We start from the raw sequence: 14,848 nt of genomic DNA on the forward strand, positions 1-14,848 counted from the left end.
CATACTCTCAATCTCTTTGTTAACCTGTGCCAATATTAAAGGGTTAAGTCTATATGGATGTTGTTTGATTGGAACAGCATTTCCCACGTCTACATCATGTATAGCCATTTTAGTACTTCCCAATTTATCTCTATAAACTTGACCACGTGATATCAATAACTCTTTCAGGTCAATCCGTTTTTCCTCTGGAAGGTAATTCAACAATTTATCCCAATTTTTAAAAACATCCTCATTTTCCAAATTAATTTGAGATATGTGAAATTCACAGTCATCTGGATTTGGTTCATCACTTTGAGTTAGAATCATTAAAACCTCCTCCTTTTTCTCTCCTTCCCTTTCAAAGTACCTTTTAAGCATTTTCACATGACACTCTCAGTGAGTCTTCCTTCTATCTGGTGTTTTTACCACATAATTCACCTCACTTAATTTCATTTCAATCTGATACAGTCCACAAAACCTAGCTTTTAAAGGTTCGCCTACCACTAGTAACAACACTGAAACTTTACCTCCAAAGGCAAAACTACGAACTTTGGATTTCTTGTCCGCTACCCGTTTCATTACATGTTGTGCACCTTTTAAATGCTGTCTAGCCAATTCACCTGCTCTATTTAATCGTTCCCTAAAATTTAAAATCCAATAATGTAAGTTCCGATTTCTCACTCACCAATTGTTCCTTAATCAATTTAATTGGTCCTCTTACCTCATGACCAAAAAATTAGTTCAAAAGGACTAAATTTGGATAACTCATCAGGTGCATCCCTAATTGCAAACAGTATGAATGGAATTCCTTTATCCCAATCCTCTGGAAAATCTTGACAATAAGCCCTCAACATTGTCTTTAATGTCTGATGCCACCTTTATAATGCTCCCTGCGATTCTGGATGGTACGCAGTTGATTTAAATTGTTTTATTCCTAAGCTGTCCATAACTTCTTTGAATAACCTTGAGGTACAATTTGACCCTTGATCCGATTGTATTTCTGTGGGTAGTCCATATCTAGTAAATAATTTAAGTAACTCCTCCACAATCTTTTTAGTTGTAATATTATGCACTGGAATGGCCTCTGGAAACCTAGGAGACACATCCATTATAGTCAAAAGATATTGATTCCCACTTTTTGTTTAAGGAAGCGGTCCTACGCAATCACTTAGGACCCTTATAAAAGGTTCCTCAAATGCTGGAATGGGTATTATGGGCGCTGGTTTTATCACTGCTTGAGGTTTCCCTATCACTTGACATGTGTGACATGATTGACAAAATTTAACTACAGCTTTATGTAGTCCAAGCCAATAAAAATGTTTCTGGATTTTAGCTTGAGTTTTCCTTATTCCCAAATGACTTCCCACTGGTACCTCATATGCAACTCGCAACACCTCCTTTCTATACCCTACCAGCAATACTATTTGATGAACCTCTGCCTACTTTTCATCCACCTGCATATGTAAAGGTCTCCAGTTTCTCATCAAGACATTACTTTTACGGTAATAACACTCTGGTATACACGCAGATTCCTCTTCTGTGTATGCTTTCTGATACATCCGGTTGATTTCTACATCTTTCTGTTGTAACTCCGCCACTTTTCCTGAACTAAAAATATCCACCTCATCCTCCACCTGTTCTTGTTCTGTTTCAACCATCTGATCAAAAATCGTTTCTGGTATTGCACTTCAACTTCATCTTCACTCTTTGATTTCTCCTCGTGTTAACCTGTGACTTTGCGACCTTGTTATTACACAATACGGAAAAATCCTAGGATATTCGTCCTTCAACACTTCAGTTGTCTGATTTTCTACTGGCTTATCCTGTTTTACCACATCAGCCTTCCCAGTGCTTTTCTTCAATCACCAACACTGTGACTTTACATGGCCTAGTTTATTACAGTGAAAACATTTGAAACTTTTCATTTCTTTTCCACCCTCCTGGATTTCTTTTTTAATCTGAGGTATACTCTCTTTATTGTCTCCCATCAGATCACCTTTACCTTTACCACTTGAGTATTTCTCATGTCCCCAGTTTCTATCCCTCACCGGCTGAAACTGATGTCGGAAACAAATCTTTGATTTGTGAACTAATTCACAATCATCTGCCATTTATACTGCTGATCTCGCAGTTTCAACCCTCTGCTCTTCCACATGAGTTCTCACTACATCAGGAATTGAATTTTTAAACTCCTCCAAAAGTATCATTTCTCTGAGAGCTTCATACGTTTGGTCTATTTTCAAAGCCCTTATCCACCTATCAAAATTACTCTGAGCCTTTCAAACTCCATGTATGTTTGACCAAATTCTTTCCTTAAATTTCTTAACCTTTGTCTGTAGGCTTCAGGCACCAGTTCATATGCACCTAAGATGGATTTTTCCACCTCCTCATACATCCCATTACCTCCTCCGGTAGTGATGCAAACATTTCACTAGCCCTACCTATCAGCTTTGTTTGAATCAGTAATACCCACATGTTCTGTGGCCATTTCATTTGTTCAGCTACCTTCTCAAATGAAATGAAAAAGGCTTCTACCTCCTTCTCGTCAAACCTTGGCAATGCTTGGACATATTTAAATAGATTCCCACCAAGCCTTCGACTTTGACGCTCTTTCTCACTATCCTCATCACTATCATGCAACTGTACGTTTCCCTTTACGTCTGCCAATTTTAACTGACTGTCATGTTTCATGGCCATTTTCTGAAGTTCAAACTCTCTCCCTTTTTCTTTTTCCCTGATCTGTATCACCCTTTCTCTTTCTTTTTGTTCTGCTAGGGCTATTCTTTCTTTTCTCCTCTCTTCTCTCTCCTTTTCTTTTTCCTCTCTCTTGCTTTCTCTTTGTTCCGCTCTTTTGTATTCAAGCTGCTTTAATTCTTTCTCATGTTCCATTTGTTTAATCTGTAACTGAATTTTTGCCATTCCCAATGAGTCAAACTGTATCTCAGGCAACTTTAAATGCTTAGTCACCGCCATAATTACCTAATCTTTTTGCATTTTGTCAGGTAATGTTAACTACAATGTTTTTGCCAAATCTAACAGTCTGCTTTTAGTCTCTGTCCGTAAGGTACTGCGTGTGACCGCCTCCACCCCCAAAAACTTCAGAGCCTCTGAAAGAGCCACTGTCCACAACATGCTCCCTACTTAAACTAGAATACCACACCTGAAACGCTACCACAATATGCTCACCCCTCACTGTCTTTAAGTTCACTAAGCCAATCCAATAGAAAGACTTTCATCCCCCACGAGCCTCCAATTTGTTATGGGCCAAGGTTCAGAGAACCCCAAAGTGTATCATGGAGTTCACCTGACCCACAACTTTTAATAGATTGTGGTATGGGGAGCACATGGCCCACTCTACAGGTGTGGTACAGCAGAAATGGAAAAGTATTTTTTAAAGCAAAACAATGTTTCTTCTATGCACTCAAGTTAACCTTTTTAAAACATACAGTGAACATCTTAGCAACCATCAATTCAAATATAACCCCAAAGAATACAACACTAAGTAATCCTTAAGCTGTCCTTTTAACATCCATAAGATTTTTTTAAAAACCTTTAAACAGAAGCACATCAGGTTAAAGTCACTACTGAGAGCAGTTATTAGTTTTAAAATCACCAAAGGATTGATTTACAGTCTTTAGATTAGAGAGAGACTCATACACCTTCTGGCTGTGACTGCAGCTATCCAGCTCTGAAAATGAAACTAAAATGCACCCTGCAGCAAACAGCCTAAAACAAAAGTAAAAAGCTGACAAACAGCCCAGCTCCACCCACTCTCTGACATCACTGCGGTAATAAATACCCATTTCTTAAAGGTACTTTTACTACAGATATTTATATACACACCCATTTATAAACACCCATTTCTTAAAGGTACTCTCACATGACACAGGTGTTCTTTGTTGGTGGCTCCTTTGATTAACACATTATCTAGGTACACTGCCATCCTAAGCAGCCCTCAAAGGATATTTTTCATTATGTGCTGAAAAATGACACACGTCGATGAGACTCCAAAAGGCAGGTGGGTGTATTCATACAACCTCTTATTGATGCTGATGGTGACAAACTTCCTGGATGTTGTATCGAGCTCCGGCCAGCCTCTGCCCAGAAGACTGTTAGGAAGGTTGGACTATCTGTTGTCCATGGGCGACTGGGGTCACCATGGTTCCTACGGTTCCTACGATTCGTAGAGGCTCCCCCGTGTACTTGGCCAATTTGGCCCTGGTGCCCCGCAGGCACAGTGGCGTGATGCCAGCTTGGTGGTCTTTTCTCCCACAATGGAGACACGGCTCCCTTGTCCACTTCCATTTCCAAGGGGTGACCGTTGACCCGGAGTTTTACTTTGATTGGGCAATTATGGAGTGGTGATGCAGTTCAACTGCATTAGTTCATCCTGTTCGGGCTGTTGGATTTGCAGGGCCCGGGCCTGAGGTCGCTTTGGCTTCCGGCCTGAGCGGTAGGCGTACTGAAGATGCTGCCAGCCTTGCTTTGGGTGAATCCTTCGGCCACAGTTACAGCACTCTTGTGACTGCACCCCAAAGTCTTCTGGGGAAGCTTCTCTAAGCCTGGAGTTTTGCGGCCATTGGCCATGTCCTTGTGTACTGTGGCTGAGTAGTGGACAGAGCGTGAAGGTGCTGTCTACAGGGAGTCGGCTTTCCGATACTTTCTGACACAGAGCATGCTGCGGTCCATTGAACCTTGGAGCTCCTGGGTTAGTTTTTCAACATTTTCCAGGCTCAGTGGGAGTTCTATGGCTCTTTTAAGATCCAAGGGGGTTCTACAAAGAGCTTGCAATATTGTTTATCCCACATAGCAGCCAGTCCAGTAGCATCTCTGGCAAGAATGGCCAGTTTCCTAAGCCTGGTCAGGAACTCCATTACAGGTACTCCAGGGAGTCTTCCGGCTGTATTGAACATTTAAAAAAAAAAAAAAAAATTTTGAGTACCCAATTAATTTTGTCCAATTAAGGGGCAATTTAGTGTGACCAATCCACCTACCCTGCACATTTTTGGGTTGTGGGGGTGAAACCCATGCAAACACAGGGAGAATGTGCAAACTCCACACGGACAGTGACGCAGTGCTGGGATCGAACCTGGGACCTCGATGCCGTAAAGCAGCAATGCTAACCACTGCACCACCATGCCGCCCTGTATTGAACATTTAGCGCTGGAGAATAACTGATGGTCTCAGGCCGTAGTGGTTTACTGCTAAGTCCACCAGCTCAGTAAAAGCTTTTGAGTCCAGGGCCTCTGGGTAAGTTGGACTCTTAATTATGCCGAATGTCTAGGTTCCACAGGCAGTCAAGAGGATTACCTTCTGTCAGTCATCAGCCTCTATGCCATTGCATGAACAAAGTTATGCATTCTTTCGGTGTACAGGGGTCAATCCTCCAAACCCGCATCATAAGCTTGGGTTTCCCAAATAATGGCATTTTCTGGGTTCACTTCTTACCAGAGGCGTTTTTCTTTTAAAAGGACTGTCCAGAATTGCGTTCTTGCTCCTCGTCGCCAGTGTAATAATCCAGAAGAGACAAAGATAAAGGTTAAATTGGTAGGAGAACAGGGCAGCACGGTAGCATTGTGGATAGCACAATTGCTTCACAGCTCCAGGGTCCCAGGTTCAATTCCGGCTTGGGTCACTGTCTGTGCGGAGTCTGCACATCCTCCCCGTGTCTGCGTGGGTTTCCTCCGGGTGTTCCGGTTTCCTCCCACAGTCCAAAGATGTGCAGGTTAGGTGGATTGGCCGTGATAAATTGCCCTTAGTGTCCAAAATTGCCCTTAGTGTTGGGTGGGGTTACTGGGTTATGGGGATAGGGTGGAGGTGTTGACCTTGGGTAGGGTGCTCTTTCCAAGAGCTGGTGCAGACTCGATGGGCCGAATGGCCTCCTTCTGCACTGTAAATTCTATGATAATCTATGATAAACCCAATTTATTTTAACTCAAAAGTAAAGCCGCACCCGCGGCATACAGCACTAATGTCCCAGTCCGGGACTGACAGCGGCTCCTAGTCCCAGTTTGGGACAGTAGTTAAAAGGCTCGATAACAAGTTCTAGCTGGATGGGCCTCAGCCCGTTACCATGGAAACTCATACTCAAGGAGCCCCAAAGGGCGATCAATGAGTGATTCCTCATGACCCTCATGAGGGTTATCACAAAACTCAAATTGAAATTTATTCAAAGTCAGCTGCAAGTTTTAATACCTTGACACAAAAGGAGTAGGTAGAGGTGACAGGTGGCGCTGTGGTCCAGACTCTTAGACCATGGATTTGGGGGAAGATCCATAACAGATGCTGCTATGCCAATGCAAAGAAAGTAATGATTTTGAATGAACCACAAAGAAGAGTGCTGGTGCGGACAGTGCAGCATGGTGGCACAGTGCCTCACAGCGCCAGGGATTCGGATTCGATTCCAGTCTTGGGTTACTGTGGAGTTTGCACGTTCTCCAGTTGGGTGCTCCAGTCTCCTCCTATAGTCCAATGGTGTGCAGTTCAGGTGGATTGGCCATGCTAAATTTCCCCTTTGTGTCCAACAGGTTAGGTGCGATTATGGGGATAGGGTGGGGGCATAGGTATGGTGCTGTTTCGGAGGGTCGGTGCATACTCGATGGACTGAATGGCCTTCTCCTATACTGTATGGATTCTATGACAAATTCCGATTCGACGAAATGAGGCTTGTGAAGAGTATGAGAAGACAGAATTGTGATGATATGCATCACTGTAAAGGCACAAGGGGTTAATGCAAATACATGTAGACTAGCTAGACACTAGAGGGAGCACCAGAGACATGACACACAGACACTCAACCAATAGAACAGTTAGATAGGACACGGCCAATGGGCATTCACAATACACACAGAGGTGACACGACCACAGGAGGGCATTACACCAACCCATATATAAAGGACACAACACACATGATCTTCCTCTTTCCAGTGGAGACAGTCAGTGAGTAGAGACACAGGGTTGATTCAATATTACACCCACCACGTGGGTTGTAGCAGACTGGTTAGTCAGTCTGAGTAGCTATAGAAGGATTAACAGTAGTGGCGAACCCGAGTAGGAGAACTGTAAATAGTTTAATAAACGTGTTGAAGTTATCTCCACGTCTGAACCTTCCTTTGTCAAGTGCACCACTAGGAAGCCGCTTATGTTACGCTTAGAACATAACAAGACAGGAATCACTAGGGAGCACCTTGTTACTGGAAGGCCCATTGTTTCTTGTGCCATTCAGACACTTGTCAGGCCAGTGATGGGCCTTCCCCTGGAATCAAGCACCCTCAGGGTAGAAGTCCTATCCATTGGAAGCCTCTTGCCATCAGCTCTTCTGCACTCAGCAGTTCCACTGGGAAGGCTGTGGGTGCTGCCGGTACTACACCCACAAAATTCCCACTGAAACAGAGGATGTAGGGGCAGAGTAGGCCATCGGCCCTTCATTAAGATCGAGGGACCCAGACACTGGTGATGATGGCAGGGATGTAGTTTATTGATTTAGATATGGCCTCATTGCAGTAAAATGATCATTTGAGAAAAAGTGACAGCATCTGACAAAGGTTTTAATTGATTTTGCCTGTCAGGTAACACTATCATATTACTGAGTATCAACCAATAAAGATAAATTCCTGATCATAATGGAATACAGATTCCACATACATTTACATGTCAGCAACAGCAGTAAATTGCAAACACAAAACGTGTGGATCATTCCAAGAGATAAATGAATTCTGACCACATACACAAATATAGCAAATAAAGTTCTTCTGGTTACCACAAAACATAATCAAGATTTTTTTGTTACTGCTTTCCATGTCATTAAAATTGTTAGCATGACAACAAAGAGCAGAGACAAAAATCAGCTACCTGCTTTCCCGTTTTATTCCTGTTCGTGTATTCAGCTCTGATTTTACTAAGAAGCCTGACGCCAAATCAAACGCATCTTCAAAAAGCATCTGTAAAAAAGGAGAGAATAAAGCAGGAGCACAAGGAACAGAAAATGATTATTGTAAAAACATCTGGCCATCTACACCATTCTACAGCAGATATTCTAGGAAAATTTAGTGGGCTCATCTTTGAATACTGCGAAGCAGGGGATCAAATGAAGAATATGTACTTTTTCCACTTTTATGGGAATTTGGGCGTTACTGACTAGGCCAACATTTTTTTGCCCATCCTTAACTGCCCTTGTAAATGTGGTGGCGAGCTGCCTTCTTGACCCGCTGCAGCCCCTGTGGTGTAGTTACACACACAACGCTGTTAGGGATTAATTTATCCTAATATTACTGGAGGTTTTCAATCCTTTTGGATGTAAATGTGAGTTGGCAAATTGGGTTTTCGATTAACTAGCTGCATATGCCTATATAATCGGCTGGTGTGTATATATAATGGGGATATAATGGGGATATAATGAGGAATTAAGGGCTATGGAGAGAGAGCGGGTAAATGGAGTTGAAATCAGCAATGATTGAATGGTGGAGTGGACTCGATGGGCCGAATGGCCTTACTTCCGCTCCTATGTCTTATGGATCAGTTGGCTGGTTCGTGATACAGAGTGAGGCCAATAATGCGGGTTCAAAAGGGGCTCAAGGCGGATGTGGTTATGCTCCAGGAGACACACCTGAAGGTGGCAGACCAGGTAAGACTGAGGAAAGGGTGGGTAGGTCAGGTGTTTCACTCGGGGCTAGATGCCAAAAATCGAGGGGTGGTGATCTTGGTGGGAAAGAAGGTGTTATTCGAGGCGTCGAGCATTGTGGCAGATAATGGCGGTAGGTACATAATGGTAAGTGGTAAGTTGCAGGGAGAGAGGGTGGTACTGGTCAATGTGTATGCTCCGAACTGGGACGATGCGGGTTTTATGCGGCGTATGTTGGGTCGGATCCCAGACTTGGAAGTGGGGGGCCTGATAATGGGGGGAGACTTTAACACGGTGTTGGATCCTGCACTGGATCGCTCCAGGTCTAGGACGGGTAGGAAGCCGGCGGCGGCTAGAGTGTTGAGGGGATTTATGGACCAAATGGGAGGGGTGGATCCTTGGAGATTTGCAAGGCCGGGGGCTAGGGAATTTTCATTCTTCTCACATGTCCATAAGGCTTATTCTCGAATCGACTTTTTCATTTTGAGTAGGGTGCTGATAGCGAGAGTAGAGGATACTGAGTATTCAGCAATAGCCATTTCGGACCACGCCCCGCATTGGGTGGACTTGGAGATGGGGGAGGAGAGGGACCAGCGCTCGCTGTGGCGCTTGGAGGTGGGGCTGTTGGCGGATGAGGAGGTGAGCGAGCGGGTCCGAGGAAGTATAGAGAGGTACTTGGAGACCAACGACAACCGGGAGGTCCGAGCGGGGATGGTATGGGAGGCACTGAAGGCGGTAGTGAGGGGAGAGCTGATCTCCATCAGGGCCCACAAGGAGCGGTGGGAGCGGGGGGAGAGGGAGAGGCTGGTGGGGGAGATGGTGAGGGTAGACAGGAGGTATGCGGAAGAACCTGAGGAAGGATTGTTGAGGAAGAGGCGCAGTCTCCAGGCCGAATTCGACCTGGTGACCACCCGGAAGGCGGAGGTGCAGTGGAGGAAGGCCCAGGGTGCGGTCTACGAGTATGGGGAAAAGGCAAGCCGGATGCTGGCGCATCAGCTTCGGAAGCGGGACGCAGCTAGGGAGATCGGGGGAGTTAAGGACAGGGGGGGGAGCGTGGTGCGGAGTGTGGTTGGCATCAACCACAAAGGGGCAGCACGGTAGCCTTGTGGATAGCACAATTGCTTCACAGCTCCAGGGTCCCAGGTTCGATTCCAGCTTGGGTCACTGTCTGTGCGGAGTCTGCACATCCTCCCCGTGTGTGCGTGGGTTTCCTCCGGGTGCTCCGGTTTCCTCCCACAGTCCAAAGATGTGTAGGTTAGGTGGATTGGCCATGATAAATTGCCCTTAGTGTCCAAAATTGCCCTTAGTGTTGGGTGGGGTTGCTGGGTTATGGGGATAGGGTGGCGGTGTTGACCTTGGGTAGGGTGCTCTTTCCAAGAGCCGGTGCAGACTCGATGGGCCGAATGGCCTCCTTCTGCACTGTAAATTCTATGAAATTCTATGAAAATCAATGGGGTCTTCAGGGACTTTTACGAGGAATTGTACCGATCCGAGCCCCCACGGGAGGAGGGAGGGATGGGCCGTTTCCTGGACCAATTGAGGTTTCCAAAGGTGGAAGAGGGACTGGTGGTGGGACTGGGGGCCCCGATTGGGCTGGAGGAGCTGATCAAAGGGATAGGAAGCATGCAGGCGGGGAAGGCACTGGGGCCGGACGGTTTCCCGGTCGAGTTCTATAAAAAAATATATGGACCTGTTGGGCCCGCTGTTAGTTAGGACCTTTAATGAGGCAAGGGAGGGGGGGGGGGGGGGCTTTACCCCCGACGATGTCCCGGGCACTGATCTCCTTGATCCTGAAGCAGGACAAGGATCCCCTGCAATGTGGGTCTTACAGACCGATTTCCTTGCTAAATGTAGATGCCAAGGTGTTGGCGAAGGTCTTAGCCACGAGGATTGAGGATTGTGTGCCGCAGATCATCCATGAAGACCAGACGGGGTTTGTGAAGGGGAGACAGTTGTACGCGAATGTGCGGAGGCTTTTGAACGTTATCATGCTGCCGGCGAGGGAGGGGGAGGCGGAGATAGTGGTGGCGATGGACGCTGAGAAAGCCTTCGATTGGGTAGAGTGGGGGTACCTGTGGGAGGTGCTGAAGAGGTTCGGGTTTGGGGAGGGGTTTGTCAGGTGGTTAAGCTGTTGTACGAGGTCCCGATGGCGAGTGTGGCCACAAATAGGAGGAGGTCCGAGTACTTTCGGTTGCACCGAGGGACGAGACAGGGGTGTCCCCTGTCCCCCCTGCTCTTCGCACTGGCGATTGAACCCCTGGCTATGGCACTGAGAGAGTCGAGGAACTGGAGGGGGTTGGTGCGGGGTGGGGAGGAGCACAGGGTGTCGCTTTATGCGGACCACCTGCTGCTGTATGTGGCGGACCCGGTGGGAGGAATGCCAGAGGTAATGAGGATGCTTAGGGAATTCGGGGACTTTTCGGGGTACAAGCTCAATATGGGGAAGAGCGAGCTGTTCGTAGTTCAGCTAGGGGACCAGGAGAGGGGGATTGGCGAGCTCCCACTAAAAAGGGCGGAGAGGAGTTTCAGATATTTGGGGGTCCAGGTGGCCAGGAGCTGGGGGGCCCTGCATAGGCTTAACTTTACAAGGCTGGTGGAGCAAACGGAGGAGGAGTTCAAGACGTGGGACGCGTTGCCGCTGTCCCTGGCGGGTAGGGTGCAGTCAATCAAAATGACGGTGCTCCCAAGGTTTTTGTTCCTGTTCCAGTGCCTCGCCGTGTTTATCCCGAAGGCTTTTTTCAGGCGGGTTAACAGGAGTATAATGGGGTTTGTGTGGGCGCGAGGGACTCCGAGGGTGAGAAGGGTGTTCCTGGAGCGGAGTAGAGATGGGGGGGGCTGGCGCTGCCCAACCTCTGTGGGTACTACTGGGCCGCCAATGCGACGATGGTGCGCAAGTGGGTGATGGAGGGGGAGGGGGCTGCATGTAAGAGGCTGGAGACGGCGTCCTGTGTGGGTACGAGTCTGGGGGCGCTGGCAACAGCGCCGCTGCCGCTCCCTCCAAGGAGGTATACCACGAGCCCGGTGGTGGTGGCGGCCCTGTAAAATTTGGGGGCAGTGGAGGCGGCATTTGGGGGAAAGTTAGGGCCTCGGCGTGGACCCCATTACGGGGGAACCACCGGTTCGCCCCAGGAAGAACAGGTGGAGGGTTTTCGAGGTGGCACAGAGCAGGCATACGAAGGTTAGGGGACCTGTTTGTGGACGGGAAGTTCGCGAGCTTGGGTGAGCTGGAGGAGAAGTACGGGCTCCCCCCGGGGAACACCTTCAGGTACTTACAGGTAAGGGCGTTTGCCAGACGGCAGGTGGTGGAATTCCCACGGCTACTGCCACACACAGTACAGGACCGGGTGCTCTCGGGGGGGTGGGTGGGATTGGGGAAGATCTCGGAAACTTACCAGGTGATGCAGGAGCAGGAGGAGGCCTCGGTGGTGGAGTTGAAAGGTAAGTGGGAGGAGGAGTTGGGAGAGGAGATCGAAGAGGGGACGTGGGCAGATGCCCTTGCGAGGGTGAACTCTTCCTCTTCGTGCGCGAGGCTCAGCCTCATACAGTTTAAGGTGCTGCACAGGGCACACATGACCGGAACAAGGATGAGCAGGTTCTTTGGGGGTGAGGACAGGTGTGTTAGGTGCTCAGGGAGCCCAGCAAATCACACCCATATGTTCTGGGCATGCCCAGCGCTGGAGGAATTTTGGAAGGGCGTAGCGAGGACGGTGTCGAGGGTGGTAGGATCCAGGGTCAAACCGGGCTGGGGGCTCGCAATATTTGGGGTGGCAGAGGAGTCGGGAGTGCAGGAGGCGAAAGAGGCCTGAATTCTGGCCTTTGCGTCCCTGGTAGCCCGGCGGAGGATTCTCCTTCAGTGGAAAGATACGAGGCCCCCAAGTGTGGAATCCTGGATCAGCGATATGGCAGGGTTCATTAAATTGGAGAGGGTGAAATTCGCCTTGAGAGGGTCGGTACAAGGGTTTAGGCGGTGGCAACCGTTCTTAGACTTTCTGGCAGAACGATAGACATTGGTCAATGGCAGCAGCAGCTCGGGGGGTGGCGGGGAGGGGGTTTACTTTATTTTTGTTTATGTTATTTACACTGGAAGGGTCTGAGGGGGTGTATACACCTGTTGTGTTAAGTCGGGGTGTTAATGTTAATTTATTATTTAGGTACGGGGGGGGGAGGGGTTTGGGGGGTTGTTTTTTTAGATTGTGTTTTGTACTTACCCCTGTTGGGTTCTTTTTTCTTTCTCATTTTGTTATTGATATTTACTGAAAACCTTTAATAAAAATTATGTTTTTAAAAAAAAACAATGCGGGTTCAATCCCTGTACCGGTTATTCTGAAGCTATTCATGGAGGCCCACCTTCTCAACCTTGCCCCCACCACTCAGCTCTCCCCCCTCAAAGGGGAAGCAGCCTGTGGTCATCTGGGACTATGACGACTTACTTTTTATATATAAACTGGGGGGCAGGCTGGAAAAACACCAATGAAGTGAGTTATTAAGATACATTTTTGCACATAGCAATGCCCTCCTGTTAACCAGAATATGGTTAGTTAACTGTAAGTACCTGCAGCTGGTTCACTTAGGATGGAAGTGGGCTATTTCTTTTTTACATTTAGAGTACCCAATTCATTTTTTCCAATTAACGGGCAATTTAGTGTGGCCAATTCATCTACCCTGCACATCTTTGGGTTGTGGGGGCAAAACCCACGCAGACACGGGGAGAATGTGCAAACTCCACAAGGACAGTGACCCAGAGCTAGGATTGAACCTGGGACCTCGGCGCTGTGAAGCAGCAGTCCTCACCACTGTGCGCTGGAAGCGGGCTATTAACATTAGATTAGAGTTCAGGTTTGGAAGGTTGAACAAAAGTCACAAGTGATGGAAAATCCAGCAGCTGGTTCCTCCCAGTCACTTGAAACAGTGGGAATGACAGTCTGTTCAGGGAAGGGGCTCAGTCGGGCAAGGGGGGAGGAGGAATGCACAGATATAAAGGGAGTAAGAGATTATTTTTATAAATGTAACTAATAGCAGAGTGCTACTCAGCTACTTAAATAGCCAGGTTATTTTCCCACACTGCAGCAATAACAGGTAGTAGGACGATATGTGTCAGTAGACCTGTCCTTCACATTTTAGATTTTGTCATTTTTAATCTTTTTTCTGTAGGAAAGGGAATAAATCTCCTGTCTTTTATTTGCCTATTAAGTAGACTTTTTAAAAAAAACTTTAATTAGCCTTGCATAGAAATTTCTTAATAAGATACCTCATCATGATTTGATTCTGAAGAACCACTCGCTCCCTGGCTATCTAAAGCTCTGTCTCTCACAGTGCAGTCCATCTGCATAGGTATCTGCAAGGTGATTTGTTCTCCTGGAGACAAACACACACTGCTCCTTTGGGAGCATTTTTTGAAGATAGCTTCCTTCTTCTCCCCAGACATTTCCTGCCAGAGGTGTGAAATTGCTTTTGATACAATGGGGAGGGTGATCTGTTCCATGGACACTATCCTGTTCTCCACTAAAAGGTCCACCGTTTCTTTGTAAAAATTCAGGTACCTGCCAGATAGAAAAATACAGTAAAGATCATTTCAAAACAATTTGAAAGTTAGAACAACCTGGCATGCTTCAGCATCTAATGTTTACGTTTCTTTCTGTTAGGAGATTCTGTGGCATTTCCACCTATGACACAAGAATAATAGTGTTGCATATATATCAATGTCAGTGATCCAAAAATAACTTGTTGAAACAAAAACACTCTACATTTGATTTATTGTCACATGTCCCGAAGTACAGTGAAAAGTATTTTTCTGCGACCAAGGGAATGTGCAGGTTTCAACCCTTAAGTTGCATTTAAAATTCTTGGAGTTTCTTGTGATTCGCTGCACTCCTAATCAGGCAGCCTGCACTGCCACAGGATAGGGTTTCCCTGTGCAATGCCTCATGACGCGTTCCCAATCTTATGATCTTCGGGAAGTAGGGTTATTAGGAAGAGAGAAATAAATCCACCGAAAGAAGTTGAGTAAAAGTAGATGACACATTTTTCTTGCACGATTCCTCGAGTGACATTGGAAGAAACACACTCCCTGAATCAGAGAAAGGCTTCCAGCACAAATATACAAATAATGAATAAAATAACATTGCTCCAAGAACTCAAATAACATGAAGTAGGTTGTGCAATTACATGGAAAAGGGGCATAAGACAGGGCTAATCAAGTCTGCACTCAAAGATTATGCAGTTGCATAGGCTGCACCTGAAGAAATTCAG

At 46.7% G+C, this 14,848-nt stretch overlaps 1 protein-coding gene across 1 annotated transcript in view; it reads right to left on the reverse strand.

Annotated features, from left to right (window-relative positions):
• LOC140395960 (stimulated by retinoic acid gene 8 protein homolog) overlaps positions 1-14,848 on the reverse strand; it is a 91,921-nt gene that overhangs the window by 40,725 nt on the left and 36,348 nt on the right. The window contains exons 5-6 of the mRNA XM_072483988.1: positions 13,848-14,139; positions 7,831-7,919 (exon numbers count right to left, since the gene is read on the reverse strand). Coding sequence (XP_072340089.1) covers positions 7,831-7,919; positions 13,848-14,139 — 381 coding nt within the window. The remainder of the gene's footprint in view (positions 1-7,830; positions 7,920-13,847; positions 14,140-14,848) is intronic.

The sequence above is a fragment of the Scyliorhinus torazame genome, chromosome 19, assembly GCF_047496885.1.
Source record: "Scyliorhinus torazame isolate Kashiwa2021f chromosome 19, sScyTor2.1, whole genome shotgun sequence".
Lineage (NCBI taxonomy): Eukaryota > Metazoa > Chordata > Chondrichthyes > Carcharhiniformes > Scyliorhinidae > Scyliorhinus > Scyliorhinus torazame.